The following is a 25,964-nucleotide window of genomic DNA, read 5'->3' as shown; positions in this document are numbered from 1 at the left end:
AAAACCGACAGTCGACATAATGTTATACCGCCAAATGATTGGTTCCCTGATGTACCTCACAGCTAGCAGGCCTGATATAATGTTTTATGTGTGCTATTGTGCTAGGTTTCAAGCGAATCCTCATGAACCACACATGCTGGAAGTGAAAAATATACTTCGGTACTTGAAGCGAACTACCTCTCTCGGTCTCTGGTATCCCTCAAACTCAGGTTTCTTTGTTCAAGCCTACTCAGATGCAGACCTTGGAGGATGTGGTTTAGACAGGAAAAGCACCACTGGAGGATGTTAATTCCTCGACGGGAAGCTGGTGAGCTGGCAATATAAGAAACAAACATGTGTTTCTCTGTCTACAGCCGGAGCAGAGTACATTGCAGCCGCTTCTTGCACATCTCAAGTGATTTGGATCCAAAGCCAACTCCGAGATTATGGACTCAATATGAAAAATATCCCACTATATTGTGACTCAGAAAGTGCAATTAGGATCTGTCATAACCCAGTGCAACATTCCAAAACCAAACACATAGCATTAAGGTATCACTTCATTAAAGATCACGTGGAAGACGGAAACGTAGAGATTCATTTTGTTCGAACTACTGATCAACTGGCTGACATCATCACCAAAGCTCTTCCTGAAGCAAGTTTTAATAAAATTCTACAAGGACTAGGTATGATGGAATCAGAGTCAGTACCAAAAACTTCTTCTCAAAACTAAAAGTTGGAAGCGAAATGAACCGAACGTTCGGGTTTGGTTCACGTAGGTACCGAAATGAACTGAGTGCTCGGGTTCGGTCCTATTCACTTGTCTTCGCTTATCACTTAAAGGTAGTTTCTTTGGTTGTAAACTTATTTGTACTCTTATTTCTCAACTATTTCTCACTTATTTCCCAATTCTCTTTCTTTTTCAAACATTTTTTATAAACCGAAATGAACCAAGCGTTCGGTCTATTTTGGGTTCGGTTCCAAATTTTTTTTTGGTTTGTTTTATTTTTGTTTTTCTCTTTGAATCAAAAACTCCAAATTTTTTTTTTTTTGCTTCTGGTTGTGTTTACCGTTTGTGAATGATCGATGGGGCAGGTATAATTCTCACACTTTTTTACTAGCTAAGTGTCCCTAGAAGCATGTTGTTGCATGTTGTCTAAAGCCTCAACTGATTCTGAATAAAGCCTTACTGACTTGGTATATATAAACCTTGTCTTCCCAATTAGGCTTTTATAATTATTCTAATCATGAGCTACCTTACTCTCTTCTCACATGAGATAAGAGTTTTCTGCATGGTCCTTATTTTAACAGCAGAGGTACTTTGGTTTCTTTACACCATCTTCAATACTTTTCTCCATCCTATTCGCTTCATACACGTAACCCTTGAGACTCTCAGACATTACCATTGAGGTTTATGGTTACACAATTTCTGTGTTTATGATCTTAGCTTCGTGCCACTACGTGCTAAGTGAAACCCACAATTCAATACCTACTAAGCATTGACGGTGAACAATTAAATTTGCTCTAGTTTTCACTCATGAATTAACGAATTCACCCAAGTGGTTGTACCATGCAATCTCTACTTTTTCTTTTTGTGTGATTCCTATGAAATTGTTAAATACCATAACATTTCTTCCCTTGGAATCCAGTTTTAATTTTTTTTTGAGATTTCACCTAAAAGTATTTTCAACATGTCACTTAAATATACTTTACACCTACTTGTTCAACAGACCACATTGGTCTCACAAGTACTTCAGTCGATTTCTGTCTTATATCAAGATCAGGAATTATGAACTGAAGCGAAAGCCTCCCAAATAAGCCTTATTAAAAGTTGCCTTTCAACACTTCTTAATTAGTGATTGATCATAATTCAACGGGAAACCACACAAACACTTTAAGGTCTCTCTTGACTTTGAAGGAAGAGATTCATGCCCGGGATCCACTGTTTCGTGTCTTTATTGACATCACAATTTCCCACATATGTGTTGCTTTATTTCTTTTTCTTTGACACTCTATGCGCGAAAATCTTTTTGATTTTCCATAAATCTGGTTTCGTTAATTTCAAAGCTCTTTTTAGCTATGGGATTTAATGTTATAAACGAGATGTGGTTAACAATGTTACACGTGGTTCTCTTGATCTATGAGGACAGCTCATACTAAAAGGATAAGTTGTTGACTCAGCCAAAAGTCTTATCGCTTTAACATTTTAAACGACGCCTGATGGTAAGGCGTGAGAAGCGGAATCGTTTTTGATATTTCAAACGGCGCTTAATGGGAAGGCGTGTGAAACCGGACAGTTTTTCTCTCTCCTGCATAATCCTCGAGGTTCTAAACTGTCACGCGTCAATCCCCTAAGGAAACGCTTCGTTTTGTTTTCTTTGAAGATTTGGGAACAGATTCTTCTCTCTCTTCTAACCATGGTATAAAAGGTAAACTCCATAGTCTTTTACCTCTTTACTGCACCAAATATTCAGAGAGCAAGATACGATCAATTTCTCCTACTGCTCATCATCTTCCCCAAAAACTTCTCTTCAATGGCGGACTCCTCTTCAGTTCATGCTACCTCCCACATTCTACCCATCCGTCCTCAACAAAGCCCAATCATCGATCACTTCAAAAGGATGCTTGTGTGCTACATCATGGAGGTTGCCAAGATGGATCAGGAGATCGCTAGTATCTTCAAGAAAAAGCCTACTATCTTTCCTGTTGGCTCTACTAGTGATTTGAACATGATGTAGATGGGAAGAATCGACCCAAAGCAGAATTATGTCATGTTTACAAGGAACAAAGGCCAAAAATGCCTGTTCGCCTTGGTAGATAAGCACCTATACACCACCGCGTGCTTGGAACATGTTCTGGGGATCGTTCATCGATGCAAGCAGAATTCAGCAGATGACAAGAAATATTTTGACGACATGATCCAGTGGTACATTCGCTTCAGACAGACCATCCTTTCTCTCATTCCACGTCTGTTTGAAACCACAAAGAAAGTTCCTGCATCTGGACCCAGTAAGCCGAAAGAGAAGTCTCGCTCCAATTGACGCAAAGGGGGAGATTGTAGGGTCCGATGGGTGTTACGTCTTGGGCTCACTCTTTAGTCCATTTTGTCTCCGGATTGGGCATGTCCATCCGTGAGTTATTTCTAGGGTTTTGTATTATATAGATGCTTGCATGCATCTTAGTACGTATGATTTTGGAAGTCAATTCTTTGAAAGATATTATCTTTATTACTTGTAACCCTAACAGCCTCTACATCGGAAGTTCTTAGTCGAGCTCTGCTGAGGCTTGAATCTATTGAATCATTCGACATATTTTGATTCATTCTTGTGCTTGATATTACTGTTTAACGTTTTTGTGTTTAACCTATTCAAAGATATAAACGATCAAAGAGTTTCTTAACTCATCACTTTTCTTGTGAGTTTTGTACCTGCTTTGGTGTTATTTGACTCGGGTGCGAGTTGATCTTTTGTATCATTGGCTTATAGTCGGCACATCAGCATTAGTCGAGAGGCGTTGAGTCGACCTCTGAGAGTTTCCATCGCCGATGAGAGAGCAGTATATGCCACGGAGGTGATTCGAGGATATGTACTTGAGATTTTCGGTGTAGAGTTTCCTATTGATTTGGTCCCGATTGCGATGGGGGACGTTTGTGTCATCGTAGGCATGGATTGGTTGAGCGGATTCGATGCGGTTATCGACTGCGAGCGGGAGCTGGTGACCATACGAGACCCTAGCGGGGGAGTTCTTACGGTGTACGGCGAGGGTACATGCTCTGGGTCAGCGTTTTGTTCGGCCGCTAGAGCGAGGCAGTGTCTACAGTAGGGCTGTAAGGGATTTATAGCGTACGTAATGGATACGCGGGTTGATTCAGAGAGGCCGAGGTCAGTTGAGGAGGTTCCAATAGTGTGTGAGTTTCCGGATGTATTTCCAGAGGAGTTTCCGGGTGTGCCTCCCGTGAGGCAAGTAGAGTTCAGTATCGATTTGGTTCCCGAGGCCGCGCCTATCGCCAAGGTGCCTTATCGCCTTGCACCTCCAGAGATGCAAGAGCTATCCTCGCAGCTTCAGGAGCTGCTGGGAAAGGGATTTATTCGGCCGAGCAGCTCGCCATGGGGAGCGCCTATCCTTTTTGTCAAGAAGAAGGATGGTTCACACCGTATGTGCATTGATTACCGGGAGTTGAACAAGCTGACGGTCAAGAACCGTTACCCGTTGCCGATGATCGACAATTTGTTCGATCAGTTACAGGGAGCATCTTGGTTCTCCAAGATCGATTTGAGGTCTGGATATCATCAAGTAAGGGTGCGAGATGAGGACATCCAGAAGACAACATTCAGGATGCGTTATGGGCATTACGAGTTTGTGGTGATGCCTTTCGGGCTCACCAATGCCCCGACAGTGTTCATGGATCTCATGAACCGAGTGTGCAGGCCGATGTTGGATCGGTCGGTGATTGTATTCATCGACGACATTTTGGTATATTCGAGATCTAGAGAGTAGCATGAGGAGCATTTGAGGGAGATCCTCGGAGTTCTTAGATCGGAGAGGCTTTATGCCAAATTCTCCAAGTGTGATTTCTGGTTGCGAGAGGTCTAGTTCCTAGGGCATCTCGTTAACCAGAAAGGGATATTGGTCGACCCGACCTAAGTTGAGGCAGTGATGAGTTGGGAGGTGCCGAGGTCACCCTCCGAGATCAGGAGTTTCTTAGGGTTGGCAGGATATTATCGGAGATTTATCAGAGATTTCTCTAAGATCGCAGTGCCACTCACCAGGTTGACCCGGAAGGGTGTCGCTTTTTCATGGGGCCCCGAGCAGCAGGCCTCCTTTGAGACGCTTCGCCAAAGGTTATGCGAAGCCCCGGTGTTAGCCCTCCCGGAAGGGATGGAGGACTTTGTGGTATACTGTGATGCGTCGATCTTGGGGTTGGGAGCGGTGCTGATGCAGAGAGGGCATGTGATAGCATACGCATTGAGGCAGCTGAAGCCTCATGAGACGAGGTATCCCACCCATGATCTTGAGTTGGGGGTAGTGATGTTCGCCCTCGAAATTTGGCGTCACTATCTGTATGGGGTTCGGTGTACGATATACACGGACCATAAGAGCCTGAAGTATTTGATGGATCAGCCTAACCTAAATATGCGGCAGAGGAGGTGGTTGGATGTGGTCAACGATTATGATTGTGAGATCCTGTACCATCCGGGTAAGGCTAATGTCGTAGCCGATGCACTGAGTCGCAGGGCGGAGAGCGCCCCATTGCGAGATGTATGTTTGCGATTGACCGTGATGGCTCCGGTGTTGGATACCATTCGTGGAGCACAGGCTGAGGCAGTGAGGTCGGAGAACCAGAAGACAGAGCGAGTTTTTGGGGTGGTATCGGAGTTCGTTACCGACGGTCGGGGGCTTATGACATTTCAGGGGCGTATATGGGTGCCGTTTGTGGGAGGGACGCGTACCATTTTGATGGAAGAGGCTCGTCAGTCGAAATTCTCGATCCATCCTAGGGCCACTAAGATGTATTTAGAATTGAGAAGAGAGTATTGGTGGCCCTGTATGAAGAGGGATGTTGTGTGGTTTGTTGAGAGGTGCTTGACCTGTCGTAGGGTTAAGGCCGAGCACCAGAGACCGCATGGTAAGTTGCAGCCGTTGGAGGTTCCCGAATGGAAGTGGGAACAGATCACCATGGATTTTATCACCAAGTTGTCGAGGACTGCTAGGGGAGTCGATGCAATTTGGGTGATTGTGGACAGGTTGACAAAGAGCGCCCACTTCCTTGCTATCAGTGAGATTTCTTCCGCAGAGAAATTAGCAGAGATGTACATGAGGGAAGTGGTACCACGGCATGGAGTGCCGATCTTGATTGTTTCAGACCGAGATGTGCGTTTCACTTCCAGATTCTGGAAGAAGTTTCACGAGGAGTTGGGTACTAGGCTGCATTTTAGTACCGCATATCACCCCCAGACTGACGGACAGAGTGAGCGGACGATTCAGACGCTCGAGGACATGCTCCGGGCATGTGTGTTGGACTTCGGGGGGAGTTGGGACACGTATTTGCCCTTAGCAGAGTTTTCCTACAACAACAGTCATCATTCGAGCATTGGTATGCCACCCTTTGACCTGTTGTATGGGAGGAGGTGTCAGACCCCCATTTGCTGGGGAGAAGTAGGGCAGCGTGTGATGGGAAGTATAGAGATTGTGTTGCAGACGACAGAGCAGATTCAGCGGGTTAGGCAGAGATTGTTGACCGCTCAGAACCGCCAGAAGAGTTATGCGGATAGGCGGCGATCCGAGCTCGAGTTCCAGGTCGGTGATTATGTTCTCCTGAAGGTATCTCCTTGGAAAGGAGTGATTCAATTCAGGAAGAGGGGCAAGCTAGGGCCCCGGTTTATTGGACCGTTCAGAGTGATCGCGAGGGTGGGCAAGGTAGCGTATCGCTTGGAGCTACCTACGGAATTGGAGCGGATTCATAATACCTTCCATGTGTCTCAGTTGAGGAAGTGTATAGCCGACGAGTCGGCAGTAGTGCCGTTAGAAGACATTCAGGTGGATGCAAGCCTGAACTACGCGGAGAGACCAGTTGCGATTGTGGATCGAAAGATCAAGGTTCTGAGGAACAAGCAGGTGCCTCTGGTTCAGGTCCAGTGGGATCTTTGTGTTTGAGGTCAAAACACCATTTATGAGTCATTAGGTGTGATATGAGCACTAAGACATGAACTTTACGTGATAAATAAGCTTGGAAGGACTGGATCTATGAGTTAGTGGAACAGATCTGACCTCAGAAGGTCGTTTGGGGTTGTGCATGGAATGCACTCACCGAGTCCATTTCCAGACTCGACGAGTTGGTGCGGGTTGTTCAATGATTTCGAACCAGGGGTTGAGTAACCGAGACGGGTGAGTGACTCGGTGAGTCGGAAGGGACTCAGAGGAATCGGGTCCCCGTAGAGACTCGGCGAGTCCACGCCAGACTCGGCGAGTTGAGTTAACCGTTGACCAGAGTTGACCGGCGTTGACTTGATAGGGTTAGTCAACCTTAGTTGGGAAAGTGTTAATTAGAGATGTATTGTGTTATAGGAGGACTATAGCTCGTGAGATCGAGCACTAGTGATTTCAGGGATTTACTAGTTACCGAGATACGCGAGGTGAGTCTTCTCACTATACTTTACCTTGAGTAGGTAAATAAAGTTATGTGATGCAGTGTTTGTATGCTATATATATGTATTATGTGTTGCACTGCATTCTTCTATTTGATTTATGTTGTGCATGTTTATCAGAGTTAGAACCTAAGGGTTCACAGAGTTCGGGTGCATGGACCCACAGAGTTATAGCCTCGAGTAGCTAATATGTGTTATATGTGGTATTTTGGGGAACTCACTAAGCTATGTGCTTACAGTGTTTTGTGTTATGTGTTTCAGGTACTAGTGAGGATTGCGGGAAGGCGCCGGCTTGATCAGTACACACATGGGATTTTATGATACGAGATCTTGGGATATTGTTATATGTTATACATTGAGTTTCAAACAATGATGTTTTTATGATTTACAAATGAATTATATTTTTATAAATGCGAAAAATTGTTTTGGAAATTTACGGTGTTACACTTATGGTTTTATTAATTAATTAAGGTGTATAATTAAAATAGATTTAATAAACTCATAAAGTTTTGGTTTACATTTAATTGAATTAAAAGTATAATTTATTAAATTAGACCACCTAGTATTTTAAAAGTGTAAAATACGCCCTATACTATATATAACATTAAAAGTCTAGTATTATATATGTATGAGTAAACAGTCAGTCTTACCGTTAGTAGGCCTCATTCACGAAGTTGGTCTATAAGGGGTGTTTAAGGGAACAGCACACGGAACTACTTCTGACTTTGCCTTTCTCTTATGATCAAAATTTTCGATCATGGCATGCCTTTCGTCGCCATTGCCTATATCCATAGAGGTCTGGAAGGCAGATCCACCAATCAACTTTGCTTTTCCAGTGCGCCAAATCATTGCTGATTCAGCAGTAATAAGCATATAAGTGAGATCGATGAGGGTTACGTCGTGGTTCATCATATAGTACTCTCTTACGAACTCACTGTATGAGTCAGGAAGTGACTGAAGAACCCAGTCAACAGCCAGCTCCTCACAGACAACAGATCCCAACATTCTTAACCTATAAATGTGTGACTTCATCTCTAGGACGTGTGCACACACTGACTTTCCTTCTTCATGTTTACTTTCCAAAAGGGCTTGAGTGAGTTTGAACTTTTCAATCTTTTGAACTTGTGGGTTAGGGAGAACAATAGGAGGAGGTGGAGGAAGTGAAGCATGATCTCGTGTTCCTCGATCGAATCGTAGAATATCATCTTCATGTGAAAAGCTTGTTCCACGGGATTTAGGAAGACCATAGTTGTCATACTTTGACATCTACAAAATGGGAGAAAAATTCAAGTTAATTGATTGATTGAGTCCTTAATAAATCACCCAAATGAGATATTAAGGCTAGGACCCAACACAATACTCTACAACTTGGGAAAGGGACGTTGTAACCCAATTGCAGAATATTTGAAGGTAAGTGAATGACGATTCACTAATTTCCACCATGAAAAACGAAAAAGAAATTTAAGTTTTAAATCTATTGAAAATTCCTAGATCCATTGAGATTCATTGAACTTTTCAATGGCATGTTTAAATCTCGATATGCCCCTCTAGTTTGTGACTGGGATACCGATGATCACCAAGCGGGTGTGAATAACCATGCAGACTTACATGGTGCCCCCACATGTTACAGTCACCTATTCGATGTGCTGGTTAACCACACACGCTCCACCGAACTATGACAAACATTGAGTCACCCTTTTCTACCTTTGCTTAGAACCATTTAGTGTGCCGGTTAACCAAACACGCTCCACTAACGTCTTCGCAAGGGCACAAAGTGTAATTTCATGGAATTGCATCAATTCACTTTTGCCTAAAGTAACTAAGATTGGGAATTTGTAAAAGCATTTAGTTACTTTTGTACTTCATTAAACTTATAATGGAAGGTTTCTGTCCTATCCTACCCATTCGGCTAACGACCCTCCACTAGTCAAGAGTGCGGTGGGTAAGAGTGGATACCCATTCAATCGCCATTTTACAGGCAAAACGAGTCAATTTGCTTTTATTGCCAAGAGAATGGGCATTGGAGACAAAGCTGCCCTATTTACCTAAGAGATGGGAGAGTCAAAACGTATGGCTCTGCTTTAGGTAAAATCCATTAACTAACTCTTTTAAGTTCCTATTCTAGATTCTTAATACATGATGTGGTAAGATTACATTTTGATGTTTTGTAGGATCGAAGAAAAGAGAGGAAGCTTAAGGGAAGAAGTGAGCAGAATCTAATCGTGAAGAAATGGATTATAATTTTGAGCTACTACTTGGAGTTAGAATAAGATTGCTAAGAAATATGTATTAACATAGTTTTTCAATAGAATTGCATTGTAAGGACAAATTTTTCCGCAATAAAATAAATTTTGATTTATATTATTTATTTATCCTTGCAATGGCGTGTATGAAAAATTGATGTTTGTAAGTTTCTATTATTAGCAATAATGGATTTGATTCTTAATTATGTTATTTGTGAAAAGGTCAAGAATTTACCAAATAGGGAAAGTTTCTCATCGCCTAAGTTTCAATTGGACAGAAACTTGGAATCATACAACTTCATTGCATGATGAATGAGAAATTTCATATTTGGAAAATTAGACTAATTCGTTGACAAAGTGTCAAGTGAAGGACTAGGAGATCGAGTACACAAGGTTGTGTGTTGATCAAGTCCACCACAAGAGTAACAAAGATATTCATCATGATTTACTATGGTTAAGTCAATATGATTATACTTATGAGATTAAGTGTAATTCTCAGTTGATTGAAAGAGTTTCAATCAATAGCAGAACGAATAAGAAGAATCAAGTAGGCAGAAAGATAAAAGTTTATCCATTCTAAGAAGAAGGGAGAGTACCTTTTATTATGTTTTATGATAGGTCTTAATGATTAAGAACCATATCTCAATTGATCCTCTAAGTGAGTCTTAGTGCAATTGTATGTCTAAGAAGAGGAATCTAGAATTGAAGAAATAGTTAAATCAAGAAGCCAATCATACTTCGTTCCAAAAACAAGTCTTAGAGTTAAGATTGTAACATTGAGTGACAAGTCTTAAGAAGGTTTATAACATTCATCAAATGCAGAATTTGAAAAGGTTTTCTTATTCTTTCACATTTGAAATTGGAAAGTTGTGATGTCTTGGATAAGATAAAGACCAACTAGGACCAATTTTGTGAAGTGTTTTGTCTTGATAAAAGCTACACTAACTCTTAAATATTTGTTTGTCAAGAAATGTATATTGACAAAAGAATCTTATATGTCAAGGACCCAGTGGGAGTCTTAATGGTCTTGAAAAGGTTTCAAGAACTAATCAAGAATAAACCTTATCGATTATCACTAGCACACGACTTGAGGTTTACAACCAATCATGTTGACATTATTTTGTTTATGTGCCATTCCATTTGAGTTAATTATGCATGTGAGTTCTGTGAGTTCTCATTTGAACGCATAAAAGACAAGCACCTTGATCAATGAAAAGTATATTGATGTGAAAGGGTGAGCTGCTTAACTACTTGGAAGACATGGTGGGCACTCGTGTTACCATAAGGCAATAAATCAAGATTGAGAAAATTCAGTCCATATGAGTTTGGATTTGTCGCAAACTTTGGTTTTGACAAATTCGCATGGATAGGAACACATACACCATTAAAATCTAAGTGTCATAAGATTACCTCCTTCATGAAGATGACTGTGAGGAATTGTTTTCACTAAGAGAGATTTTAAGAAGATAGTGATTGTGAAATTGTATTCCCAAATTCGATTATGGTTACGGTATCCCTTTCCATAATCCGAATTGTGAGATTTGGCAATTAGTCTGAATTGTTTAGACACACATATGAGCTATCTAAGGCAAACGTGTATAAGATTAAGAAGCTTAGATAAAAGATTATCCAAGCATTAGGTATTAGAAATATGAACTTAAGAAATTCAATAGGTATTGTTTTCTGGAAGTTTAGCTGTTTTCTGAATACATGTCAAAGCTAGTGGGAGCATAAGTGTTATGCTTATATGATAATAATCATCATGATAGTGGGAGCATAAATGTTATGCTTGTATGATTATTAAGGCAAGTATTGCAAGTTAGCAATATTAATTATAGAAAACAAGAGTTATACTTTGCAAAGTCGTAAGGGTTGAATAGTTGTTTTGCTATAATTAAGGGAGAGAATATTATGCTTCGTTTCAAATATAAAGGCTTAGGTTGTGGAATGTTAATAAATTTAGTCAAGGATACATAGTGTGTTCTCAAATTTCGATTATGATTATGGCATAGTTCGAATTGTGAGAACGTGGCACATAAAATATTATGGCAGAAGATTGATAAAGTATCAGATCTTTATGTAAGACATTATGCATCGTGTCCCATACGCTTCAGGTAAAGGATCGATTGCAGATGCTATAATATTTGACCATTCTAAAATTTTCCAAATATCTGGTGCATTAAGAAGGAAAAAGGACAAGAATCGGTTTTTGACTAAGATAATTAAAAAACTATCAAAGGACGATCCAAAGCTCGGTAAGGATTGGTCGCTTGTGAGTAATTGGAAGTATGGTATTGAATGGACCATATCAACATTATTATGAATAGATAAGATTCTATTAAGAATGAGTTATCATATGGTAAATATAGAAATGTTTCCATATTAGGAGTTGGATATTGAGAATCTATGTCTAGATTAGAAACTTTTATGCAAGAAGGATGTTCAAAGGAATGTACTTTGAGTGAGAGACATCATATCTATAGAATTGCTTCTGATAGAGATTGGCCAAGTCTTGATGATTTTGAGCTATGACTTTACGAAAGGATCATTGCATAAAATGTTAGAATCTAGCATATTCTATAAGTGGCAAGAATTTGATATCCTTATACTTATGATAAGGATTGGGAGTTGTGAAATGAGTATGATTGGAAATGTGCTCATTTGATCTATTTCACAAAGTAAGGACCGTAGGTAAACATTGTGTGCATGCTGAGAGCATGGGACAATTGTTATTATAATTCAAGTAAGAAGTTGATTACCCGAAACAATAAATAATGAGTAATCAATATGGTGATTAAATAAAATGTTTTATTTATACCCAGGGTTTGGGGCCATATGGGATTAGTATTATTCTTGTGTTTCACTTTGCATGTTTTGACTTCCTGAATAATTAAATTGGTTCAGAACAATCGAATTATTCGAACGGACCACAACGTTCATATGTTGGAAGTAGGTATGAATGAAGACTGTCGTGAATTGGTGTGTGGATTTTCTAAAGTGTATTAGACATAAGCAAATGTTTGCTGCAACGTTCATGAGTGCTTATGAATATGATTTGAGCATTGGATCAAACCCATGCTCACTTGGATCACTTCATGGATTTTATCACGAGTGATTGGTGAGATGATAATATATTATATTCTTGAAACCGAGATGTGTAAGTTGTATCTTGCGAGTCGGTTACACATTGATAATATGTAAACGCACTAGTAACTTGGTGTTATAAAACATATTGTTGTGTGTGATTCGGTGAGTGAGTGCAAGCAAGCATTGAATCAAAGTTTATTTGTTCCTTTTATCCAAAGTGGGATAAAAGCGATATCTGTGGGCCCCTCGATGATTTAGTGATGACACCTTAAGCGCTTGGCCAAGCCGGGACTAATTTGATGTGTTCAATTGTAGTCTGTTGTCAGTCGTCATAAATCGGAAATCAGGAAACAACACATAGACAGAGAGAATGATTTAAATCCATGTCTCAGTCTATACGATATCTAGAATGGAGGAATGTATGATCCCTTATCTAGAGGACACGCTTTTGATAGGATCAGAGTTGACAGCGGCTTTTGAAAGCTACGATTGCAGATCAGGATCTGAAGTCATATGCAGAATAGTTATTAGACTTATCCAAGTGGGAGACTGTTGGATTAATGTCTAAGTCCATAACTATTTTGGTATGTACTTGACCCGATGGTGCATGGTCCTTTTGGGTTGCCTTCACCAAAGCAACTTGATAGGATGAATTATGGAGAGAGAAGATTAATTATGATTTATTAATATATTATGAGAATAATATATTAAAGGAGAAATCATATTGTTTAATTAATATTAGTCAAGAATTAATTGATAATTAATTTTGTGGCTAAAAGAGATTAATTAAACTTAAGGGACTGGAACTGTAATTATAAGATAATTGGATTTGGGCTATGGATCACCTTGGAATAACAGGTTGGACAAATTCTATGGGGAAACCCATTAGAAATCGTCCAAGGGATATTCTAAAAAGGGTCCATGGGCTGCTTAGGGCTTAAGCAGTCAAATTAGGGTTTCCTAGTTGAAAACCCTAATAGCCTACATGTATATATAGTACCCTTAAACCCCAAAAACGTAGCTAAGAGTTCCACTAGGGTTTCTAGACATTTTTGGGCAGCCTCCTCTCTCCTTGTTCTTCATCCTCTTGCTCTTGGTGTTTGTGAGCCAATAGAGGAGTGAAACTTGTGACTCTAAAGCCATTACAAGGAGAGTTTGAGATTGTTATTGCTACATACCAATCAAGGTAAGATCTAAACCCCATTCATATGTTAATATGATTAATTGTATGCTAGAACTAGGGTTTGAAGTCTTGGATGAATTGCATGTACAGTAGAGAAACCTAGATCCAAGCATTAGGGTTTGCATGAGCACATAAGATGTTCTTATGGCTAAAACTCATCAATCCCGAACCTGGTCAAGATATTACATTCAATAAATGAGACTACCTCTTTGTCTCTAACCTGAAAAACGCTTCAGCTCCAATCCACTTCTAGAAGTAATCAGTTTATCACCAACATGAAGACTTTCCCTCCTGGAGTTATTGGTAATTTTCCTACTATATCCATTCCCCATTTCATGAATGGCCATGGAGAGATAATAATATTTAGAGGTTCCACCGGTTGATGTAGGATGTTGCTATGTCTTTGGCAAGCATCACATTTTTGAGCATGCAGAAAAGAATCTCTCTTCATGGTTGGCCAGTAGTATCCTATTCTCAATAACTTGGAGCATAAGGATATACCCCCAATGTGATTGCTGCAGTCTCCTTCATGTATGTCCTTTAAGACTTCCACAGCTTCAGGATCTTCCAAGCATCTGAGATATAGACCTGCCATAGACTTTTTATAGAGTTTACCATGGATTATTATGAATCTTGAGACTCTTGTTCTGAATGCTCTTTCGCTTTTTTCTTCTGTTGGGATCTTGCAATTTTGGAGATACTCCATAATAGATTGGATCCATGATCATGGACTTCTTCGAGGATCCTATTCGTTGAGATCCCTTTGAGGAAGGATCTGAGGGTCAGAATCTTCGATCTGCACTAAACTTATTGATTGTTCAGGATCGTCGGGTTTGTTGGAAAGGGCTTCTATAACTGGAGTTATTATGTGGGTTATAAGGATCTTCATTTCTGGTGGGATCCTTAGGGAGGATCCTAAGTTGGCTAATGCATCTGCTTCTGTGTTTTCATCCCTGGGAACTTGGGTTAGGCTAAAGTTTTCAAAATCAGAGGCTAATGTTTTGAGGATCTCGAGGTATAATGCTAATCTTTCCCATTTCACTGCATAAGATCCATTGAAGGGACTAGTTAATAATAAAGAATCAACAAATACCTAAAGATCCTTGATTTGAAGATCCTTAGCCAATTGTAGTCCCATGATGAGTTCTTTATATTCCACCTCGTTGTTGGTTGCGTTGAATTCCCAACTAACTGCCTGGGATAGGATGTCCTCATGTGGCAATTTTAGTATGATCCTTAGCCCAATTCCTTTTTGGTTAGAAGATCCATCCATGAATAGTGTCCATTTTTCGTAGTGTTCATCTTCTAGGAGTTGTTTAGTATCAATGTCTACTTCGTTTTGTAGATCATCACTAAAGTTAGCCACAAAGTTTGCTAATGCTTGTGACTTTATGGCGGATCTTGGCTCATATTTGATGTCAAACGTGCTTAGCTTCACTGACCATTTTGCCATCCTTCCTGACATATCTGGTTTTCTCATCACATTCTTAATAAGATAATTAGTCTTCGAATGTATAGTATGTGACTCAAAATAATGTTTTAACTTAGTAGAAGCAATTACTAATGCAATAATTAATTTTTCGAGATGAGAATACCTGGTCTCAGGATCCAGAAGACTTTTACTTACATAATAGATGGGATGTTGGTCTCCGTTAAGATCCTTGGATAGGACAATACTTACCGCACTTGAGGATACCGAGATGTAGAGGATAAGTGGTTCTTCATCAGTCGGCTTCACCAGTAGTGGCGCAGAACTTAAGTATCTTTTGAGTTCCTGAAAAGCTTATCCGTGTTCTTTGGTCCATTCAAACTTCTTGTTCTTTTTCAAGATATCATAAAAGGGCTTACACCTTTCTGAGGATCTTTAAATGAACCTGTTGAGTGTCGCTACTCTTCCAGTTAGCCTTTGGATGTCTTTTGTTGAAGATGGAGATTTCAGCTCGATGGTTGCTTTGATGTGCTTCGGGCTTGCTTCTATTCCTCTCTTGGTTACCATATACCCAAGGAACTTGCCCGACTTCATCCCAAAGTGGCATTTAAACGGATTCAACTTCATGTTGTACTCATCTAGAATGCCAAAGGCTTCTTTGAGATCCATGAGATGATCTTCAACTTTCATGCACTTCACAACCATGTTGTCAATGTAGACCTCCATGGTGTCCCCCATCTTGTCTTTAAACATCCGGTTCACTAGTCTTTTGTATGGTGCACCTGCATTTTTAAGACCAAAAGTCATTGCAGTGTAACAATATATACCTGTTGGTGTTATAAATGTTGTATCTTCTTGATCGGATGGTTCCATCTGGATTTGTTGGAATCTCGCTACAACATCCATGAAGGTTAGGATTTTGTGGCCATCCGTTGCATCTATCATGGAGTCAATATGTGGTAGAGGGAAAGGATCCTTTGGATAAGCCTTGTTAACATCTGTGTAGTCTACACACACTCGCCACTTTTTGTTCTTCTTCTGTACAATAACTACATTAGCTATCCACCTCGGGAACTTCACTTCCTCGATCATTCCTTTCTTGAGGAGCTTTTCCACTTCTTCTTGGATGATATGATTCCTTTTGGGTGTAAACTTCCTTCTTTTTTGATGTATCGGTCTGAAAGAAGGATCAATATTAAGTTTGTGAATGATAATACTCTTGTTTATACCTGCCATATCTTCGTGTTTCCATGTGAACACCTTGATTCTGGTTCAAAGGAAGTTTAACAGGTCTTGCTCAATTTTCTCGAGGATTGAGGATCCTATGAGGACTTTGGCTTTAGGATCTTCGTTGCTCAGGAGCACTTCCTTCACGTCTTGCTCCTTCGTTTCTAGAACATGTCGTGCTCCTACCTTAAATACTATGCTTGTTGGCGTTTGTCGTAGGCTTCATAGAGGTTTTACAAAAATTATTTGACTCTTGTTGATCTCCCATGACCTTCATTGTTCCCTACGGAGTAGGCATCTTTACACACTGATGATATGCTGATGGAACCACTATCATCTCGTAGGTCCACGGTCTACCTAATATCACATTATAAGAAGATAATGTGTTAATAACACATAAATTTTGTATAGAGTTTACTCCCACTATGTATATTGGTAACTTTATCTCCCCAACGGTGTGTTTCATTTCCCCGCTAAATCCTATGAGGACGTAGGATCTTTTGATTATCTCCAATTCCGGGATATTCATCCTCTTTAGTGTGTCCAAGAGTACGATGTTAACCGAGGATCCTCCGTCAACAAGGATCCTTCTGACGAAGTGGTTGGCAATGTATAGTGTTATTACGAGCCCATCATGGTGAGCATCCTGGATCCCTTCCATGTCCGTCTCGTCAACCGTGATTTCCGTTTCATTGCTAACCAAAGTATTCTTCCATGGTCTATCCTCTTTTTCCATTTTAGAGACCATGGCGTGTCTTTTATCCTGGAAATAATAAGTACCACAAATGTTAGATCTACCTGAGATTACGTTAATTAACTTGGCGTTTAAGGGTGGAGATCCTGGTTTCTCCAAGATCTTGCGACCATCCTGATTGTTCTCCTTGGACTTTTCTTTCTTTCTTCTGAGGATTTCTTTAAGATGCCCTTTGCTAAGGAGATAGCTGATCTCCTTCCTTAGGGCTATGCAATCCTCCATCATGTGACCAAAATCTTTATGGTAAGCACACCATTTGGACTTGTCTTTCCAACTGGTGGACTTGTTATCGTTCTTTGGCCACCTTGCTTTGTCTCTGAGATCCTTCATAGCATGGATTAAACCTGAAACATCCACAAAAAAACAATATTCAATGATCTTAGGGGGTTCCCCTTCCCCTCCTTCATCTTCGAGGGCATTAACCCTGTGATAATCTGGTTTGGAATAGGGCTTCAATTTGTAGGATCTTGGAGATGAGGATTCGACCTTCCTATTGGGATTCTCATATTGAGTTGAAGGGTTGCTCCTCTTTTGGACTTCCTTATCCTTTTAAGACTTATGAACCTCAATGCTCGGCACCTAATTTTGTCCAATCTCTTGCATGGAGTCATCACGAGATCTTCATAGAAGGGTGAATCCTTCCTTAGACCCATCTTGAAGGCTTCGACAACAATCGCCATATCAATGTTGGGGATGCTCAGAGCTTCCCTGCCAAACCTGTTAACAAAATCCCTAAGTTGTTCCTTAGGATCCTGGACCACCCAATAGAGATCACTAGTGATCTTCTTGAAGGTTCTACTACAAGAAAATTTGTTATTGAAAATATTGACTAAATTTGCAAATGAAGTAATAGAATACGGAGGGACATTTAGCAGCCATTTGAGAGCTGATCCCGTGAGGGTCGAACCAAAGCCTTTGCATAGGAAAACTTCCTTCAAGTGCACTAGGATGGGAATGATCTCCATCCTTTCTTGGTATTGTGCTATGTGCTCTTTAGGATCCATAGTTCCATGTAAGGCTTCACGCTAGGAGTCTGGAAGCACTTAAGAACTTCGGTATCAGCTATCGCAGGAGCAAATCTCGAGATCCTGTGACTTGTTGGAGATGATTCTGGTATGGGTTAAACTACCCCGGGTACGCTTGAGATCATCTATCTCAACTGCTGAAGTTCCCTAGCCATGTTTGGACTTATTCCCGCATCAACATTTATAGAGTTAGTATTGATAGTATTGTTGTTTAAGAAGTTACTAGAATCAAGGTTTCTAGGAGTATTGAAAGGCTCATTGAGATCATTGATCATAGATTCTCGATTGTTCATAGTTGTTCCCCAGGGTGACGCAACAGTAGTAGGAGTTGTGTTCCCCTGATGATTTTCTGAGGATCCCGTATTGTCGAAATTCAAGATTCTTGGTTATACAACTGTGGGCATCGTTTCCTATGATCTCTGAAATTTCGCCTTCACCCTCTCCACTTCTCCAAGTAGTGTTTTATTCTTATCTTGCTGTTGAGTCATTTGTTGCGTCATTTTCCTCATCATAGCGAAGAGTTCAGTAGTAGTGACCGGAACAGTCAGATCCTATAGTCCTGAAGATCCCAACCTTCCATGGTTAGTGACCGGAGGGGTGTTTTTCTTGGAAGTGTCATGCACTTTCCTTTAACCAGGGGGTCCACTCGGAGGAGGTGGTAGGTTTTTGGTTGGAATGGAAGGAGCGGAGGATGAAGAAAGATTCGGTTGTGTAGACATGATTTTTCAAGTGTTTTGAACACCACGACCCCACGGTGGGCGCCAAATTGTTTTGGTAAAAAAAATTACACAAGTATAAATCAACAAAACTGAATGAGAGGCTGTGATGTTCAAATTGTGCAATGGAAAAGTGTAAAGAGAATGACACAATTGTTTACAAGCAAAACCCTTGATCCTTGCTAGGATCTCTGACACAAAACCTTGGGAGGTGATAATGATCACCTGCCTGGATGATTTCATTAATATAAAATGATCATTATAGAGAGTATTTCAGTAAGAACAAGTGAAAAAGTTTGTAGAGTAAGCTAAGAGTCAGTAGTGTGTATCGTATGTGAGATACATGTGTCAATTTATAGTCTAAACTAGCTAACAAGATGTCTGATATTCCCGGGATCCTCTATGACCAGCTTTGTGAACGTTGTTGGACTTGGTATTTCGGGTCTTTAGCATAGTTGAGACGACTCTGTTAAGAATAAGTCTTCTCTTGAATATTTCTGCACATGTGTTAATTAAAAATAAAATATGACCGTTATAAATGTTAGTAAATAACAAGAGTAAATTACTAAAATCGTCCCTATGGTTTGGCCAAAATTGCATGTTTGGTCCCTAACTTTTTTTTTGCACTCGGATCGTCCCTATAGTTTGATTTTGTTGCATTTTTCGTCCCTATGGTTTGGTAAAAATTGCACGTTTGGTCCCTACCTATATGTATGTAAGGGACGAAAAACGCAACAAAATCAAACCATAGGGACGATCCAAGTGCAAAAAAAAAAGTTAGGGACCAAACGTGCAATTTTAACCAAACCATAGGGACGATTTCAGAATTTACTCAAATAATAATAACGGTAATATTTGGGATCCTGAGATAGTTGAGGATCCTGAATATCTGATGAGTTTTGAAGATCCTGACCCTAATATATATATATATATATATATATATATATATATATATATATATATATATATATAGGAGTAGGATCAAATGAGAACACATAAAAGGTTGAGAACGTAAGAACAGATCTAGATCATTTAAATATTTAAATCTAAGGTTATTATTAAAGGGGTGATTTATGAAAAATTCTAAAATTGTTGGCATTAAAGTGTAACATTTAAATGTTTAGAATGGCATAATAGGAATTGCAACTTTACCTATTTCCTATAATTTCTCACTCTCTCACCTCTTTCCTTTCATTTCTCGTTTTTATATTCCCCCTATCTAGGGTTTCATAATAATGCCGCCTCCTTCTTAAAAACCTTCTTCTCACATTTCACAATCGACTCCACTCTTCTTGTACACGCCTCCGAAGATCGGTTCTGCTGCTCGCTACTTCGTGGGTGGTCCCATTGATTTCTACTTAGCGGCGCAACCTCGCCTTCACTTCGGCGTAACAACGCAGTGATGACTCAGGTAATCGGTTCCACTGTTTGCTAATTCATCGATGATCATTGAAGGTTTTTGTGAAAACATTGAATGGGACTCACTTCGAAATCGAAGTAAAATCCGAGGACACGGTTCGTCTCGTTTCAATTCTGCTTCTTTTGTTTCTTTTTTTTTTTTAACGAATCGTGATGTTTCTATGTGTAATCGATTGGAAGCTAGGGTTTTATGCGTTGTTTGATCTGAAGTTTTACTCGATAATGATTGTAGTATGATTTTTGCTTCTTGGATTATGAAATTGATTCCTTAGGGTTTAAGTTGCGGTATTCCCTATTAGTAATTAGATTGTGTTTTTTTTCGCTCATTTCAATTGATCAGTTTTAGTGAAAATATTAAATAATCATAATTGAAATACTCCAAACCATCTAACTCTGTGTGCTTTTGTTTTATTCATTTACCAGGGAGTTATATGAATTGTGAATCGCTGTGAATTATTAGAATTGATATGTGAAATTGTTGGATGAATCATGTTTCATGCTTTCATGATTGTTTGTTTGTTTTCAAGAATAGTAAATTACTGTTAAAACTAGAATGGGAAGTATGTGGTTGAAGCTGCCACCTTGTTAGAGAAATAAGTTGCTCTTATATTCAGTATAGTCTATGAACTCATTGAATTGATCTAGTTATTATCCACAAAGTGATTACTTATTTACTTGAGAAAACAACGACAAACAGAGTAAATGGTATTTGACTTTTTTCAGGTTTAATAATTTAACTAGATTATGACCCGCGTTAAACGCGGAGAATATAAATTAAATACACATCACATTAATAGATGGTATTGTTTTAGGTGAAATTTTAATAAAAAAATGTTAGTTAGATTCATTTTGAATTTTTAAACCAAACTTATTAAATAAACGTATTTAATATTTATATTAGAACAATTTGGTGTTTTAATACAATAATTTTTAACATAAATGATCCACGTGATATTTTTTTTATCACAACATGTTGCGACTCATTGACTAAAACATGTTGTGTAATAGCTTTATGAATTGACTTCGTTCGATATACAAACCCCCATGGAGGCTCATATGACACTGTTCATATTGGTCATGTAAAACCAAAAGCAACAATAAGTTATTATATGTACCAGCAACGTTAAATTCTGTAAAGAAATTTGATAAACATTACAATTAAAGTGCATTGTCATAGCCATAAACATTAAACTCAGACATTGTAATTTGGTTAATTTCTAAAGTATCTTTTCCTTATAAGAATAAATTATGATTTTTCAGGCTACACCTAATCAGATATACATATCTTCCGATCAAAGAAATTATTACAAAAAAAGCTTTGTTATGAACAAAAATACAATATTAGTTTCATAATTGGCCAAAGGTTATCACTAATAAATACTAATGAACTTTCACAAATCTTGCATTTTGGTCACTGCATCTAACTAACAAATGAATTTTAGTTTAGAGGATTGATTCAATAAGTACATCCATGACTTCTTGTAGCTGAATTTGGGGGAATGTTAAGACCTATTAAGATATGTGGGAGTGGTCTATGAGACTACAGTTGGTTCTGGTGGGCAATACAAATTCAAAATGTTAGCACGTATCTTTCCACTAGTAGATTGATTTAATTTTTTATGACATTTCAACAAGAATATAGTAATAACAGGTAATAAAAACATAGTAAATGCATGAAATTAGAGAAGAAGAAAAAGGAGACAGAGTAAAGAAAAAACTTGGAAAAAAGAAATGGAGAAGAAGACCATTGAAGAAGAGCATTGTAAATCGTACGACTCCATCCAAAATCATAAGAATAAAAAATTCAATATATATATATATATATATATATATATATATATATATATATATATAGAGAGAGAGAGAGAGAGAGAGAGAGAGAGAGATTTTCGGCTATTCATCTGGAAAAAAAGATTTCGGTTATATTGATTCAAAATTTCAAATTAATTAACTTGCTTATTTTATGAGTTTTAAAATTCAAATCGTTATCTCAAATTGATTCATTTTATGTGGGATATATTGGGAAATAAATTATGAATAATATTGACGTTAATTTTGACTCACAAATATTTTGCTAATTTAATGGGATTAGACTAGATTTTGTGGGTTAATAAACGAATTATTGATATACTTATTTAATGAGTTTTTACAAAAAAAAAAAAAAAAAAAAAAAAAAAAAAAAAAAAAAAAAAACCGGTTTGAATTTTGAAGCCAAAAGCTATAAATAAGGGAGTTAAATTAGAAACAATATTAATTAGATCTCGTATATAAATAAAATGATATGCTTCAATTGATAACATAATTGCTGAATTTTAAAGATTCTATAATTAAATGTAACTGTGTTTGATTTTTATTTAGGGAAGATGATGTCAACAATTTGATCTAAGGGTAGAAAACATATGATTGAAATACAATCAAGGGTCATGAATGCTTCATTGGTGAATTAAGGGTTCTCTTCTAATAATATTTAGATATGAATGAAACTAATATACTTAAAGTAGATTGATTAATTTTTTCCATGACCTCTCAACATGAATACAGTAATAACATGTAATAAGAAGAGAGAGTAAATGCAAGAAATTAGAGAATGAGAAGGAGAACAAAGTAAAGAAAGAACCTAGAAAAAAGAATTGAAGAAGAAAATTGCTAAAGAAGAACACTGTAAATTGTATGACTCAATCCAAAATCGTAAGAATAGCAACTTCAATGTAATCGTATACATAAGGTGTTTTTGAATAATCAAATCATTATCTTCTAAAAAAATGGGTTCCTAAGATATCATCTTGGAGATTTCCGGTTATTAATCTAGAAAAAAAAATCAGTTATATTGATTCAAATTTACAAATTAATTGATTTGCTTATTTTATGAGTTTTAAAATTCAAATCATTATCTCAAATCGTTTATTTTATGTGAGATATTCTGTGAGATAAATTATGAATGATAGTGACTTGAATTTTGACTATCAAATATTTTGAAGATTTAATTGAATTAGATTAGATTTTATAGGTTAATAACCAAACTAATGATTTGCTTATTTAAAGAGTTATTTAAAAAACGAATTTAAATTTTGAAGCCAAAAGCTATAAATAAGGGAGTTAAATTAGAAACAATATTAATTATAGAAATTGATATCTTCTATATAAATAGAATGATATGTTTCAATTGATAACATAATTGTTGATTTAAAGATTATATAATTAAATGTAATTGTATTTGAATTCTATTTGGAAAATATGATGTCATCAATTTTATTTAATGGTAGAAAACATACGATTGAAATACAATCAATGACCCTGATTGCTTCATTGGTGAATTAAGGGTTCTCTTTTAATAATATTTAGAGATGTTGGAAATCAATCAGTTGAATGTTTCACATAGCTATATAAAGCAATTTTAGGTTAATACAATCTATGTATAAGGCAATCATTTAAACTGTGGACTTCTCGTAACCGATTTTATATTTTGTTTATATCTATCTTTCTCTTAATCAACTTGAGCTTTGTATAAACATATAGTGATTGTTGATTCAGGTTGCTGATGTGAAGAAAAATATAGTATTCAGGTTATGATTAATCATTCATTATTAGAAGTATTAAATTTATTTATTATGCTTAATCATACATGATTACAAGTATTAAGTTTATATATTTGCTATTCTAACTTGCATTTATGTTTTAATTTTCGTAGGTTTTGTAACAACAAAAGAGCTTAAGTTTATATAAAGGCAATCCGTTTCAAGTCAAAAGATTGAACGCAAGAGCAATACATTTTAAGTCAAAAGCTTGGACGCGAAAAAAAGGGACCGTGAAAATCGTTGGTGTGTTTCTGATTGTAACATGACACTGGTTTAGATGGTCATCTCCAGATGTTATAACGATATTTTTTTCTATTTTACCATTGTACTTTCCATTTATAATTACAACTGCACTGTCTACATTAAGGTTTATTTATTTATGATTATGATTATATTAGACTCTTTTCAAATCATGAACAATATTTATGTCTATAATGGCACACATTTGGTTAATTTAAAGTTAATTCTTATCATTATAACTTAATTCATTTATTCATTTACGATTACAACGTATTCATATTTGATTACAAAATATGTTTTATTTTTGTATGATTACAAATATTCGGTTGAAATGATTAATTCATCAGACTTTTTGAAATACTGGTAAATTTAAAAAAAAAATTTAATCATGATAAAATCAATCTTTTGATATATCGGTAAAAAAATTTAAAAAAAAAAACGTTTTTTAATCATGGTAAAAAGTTTTTTTTTTCGTAATCTATTTGATTAAAAATAGATTAAATTCATTTTTGGTATCTGAGTAAAATATCAATGAGTTAGACAACATCCTATAATTGTAGGAATTAATTAATTATCTATATTTAATTATATTGTAAAATTCCTTTTACGCCCCTATGGAATTATTGGTCTACAATTGTTCTCGCGTTCTCAATCTTTTAGGTGTTCTCATTTGATATATATATATATATATATATATATATATATATATATATATATATATATATATATATATATATATATATATATATATATATATATATATATATATATATATATATATATATATATATATATATAAACTTATGATGTCTAACATGTCCGATTTGAGACTTTGGAAGTCCTACGCAAAAACTAAATTAAGGCCCTTTACCTTTTTTTTTTTTTTTTTTATAAAATATTATTAATATATCCAATTGAACTAATAATTTTACTGGTGTTGTGTGTCTCAAAACTACAATCGTGTCACATGTCATATACTTAGTTTGACGTTATAACTAAATACTTTCAATTTGGGTTAGATTTTGTTTTCATAGTGTAAATATTTATATATCGGTGTCTGATTCTAACTAATACTGATAATGTATTTACATAATTTTTATTTTTAATAATACAAATGAGATTTGTAAATGTAGTTATAGTTTAATTAACATAATATTATTATTATTATTATTATTATTATTATTATTATTATTATTATCTTCTAACGTTTTTAGTAATATAATATTAAAAAAATTCTCAATTGGATGTCCTTTATAATTGGAGGCCTCATGCGACCGTATGCTCGCATCACCTTAAGGCCGCCACTGATGTTTAACCCGCTATTACTTCCTAGACTCTTTTGGATTTAATATATTATTTTGATATATGCTTGGGTTATTAGCAATGTATAATGACTTTGGAGACAATGAAACTGAGGATATTTAAAAGACTTTTATGATATTTTAAGTAGCTCTACCTTTTTAAAAAATATATATTTAAACGTTTACCCATTTGTCTTTTTTGCTAATTGCAATTTCTCATATGCTCTATCATTACATTAGTAATTAATTCTAGTACCGACTAAACACATAACCTATGGGTTACATTATATTGAAGTTATACTTCGTTTTGTACAATATGATACGATGTAATAAATTCCATTTTCTAAAATCTTCTAAAATAATTGTTACACCAACAAAACCAAGCTAAAGTTTTATTCCACAAATGCTAATTGACTCTTTAGAAAATAGAAACTACATATTATGTGTATACTACAAATTTAACTGATTGATGTAAACAATATTCTTTACACACAAACACATGATACAACATGGGTGACAAAAGCAGCAAAAACAAAACCACTACTTTAATTTAATTTATGTATAATATTTATTTTATTGTGGCATGATGAACCATTTGACCTTAAGCCCATTGTATTTCTTCCAAATTGGGCTTTATTTTT

General features: G+C 36.8%; 1 protein-coding gene across 1 annotated transcript in view; it reads right to left on the bottom strand.

The window, feature by feature from the left end:
* LOC145056482 (uncharacterized) overlaps positions 1 to 13,984 on the bottom strand; it is a 64,746-nt gene extending 50,762 nt beyond the window's left edge. The window contains exon 1 of the mRNA XM_079004200.1: positions 13,858 to 13,984. Within this exon, the coding sequence (XP_078860326.1) occupies positions 13,858 to 13,984 (127 nt within the window). The remainder of the gene's footprint in view (positions 1 to 13,857) is intronic.
* Between the last annotated feature and the right edge of the window lie 11,980 nt (positions 13,985 to 25,964).

This window comes from Lactuca serriola, chromosome 1, assembly GCF_051521515.1.
Source record: "Lactuca serriola cultivar US96UC23 chromosome 1, Lser_US96UC23_V15, whole genome shotgun sequence".
Taxonomy (NCBI): Eukaryota; Viridiplantae; Streptophyta; class Magnoliopsida; order Asterales; family Asteraceae; genus Lactuca; species Lactuca serriola.
The sequence above is the reverse complement of the archived record's forward strand: the minus strand, read 5'-3'. Positions and strand labels throughout refer to the sequence as shown.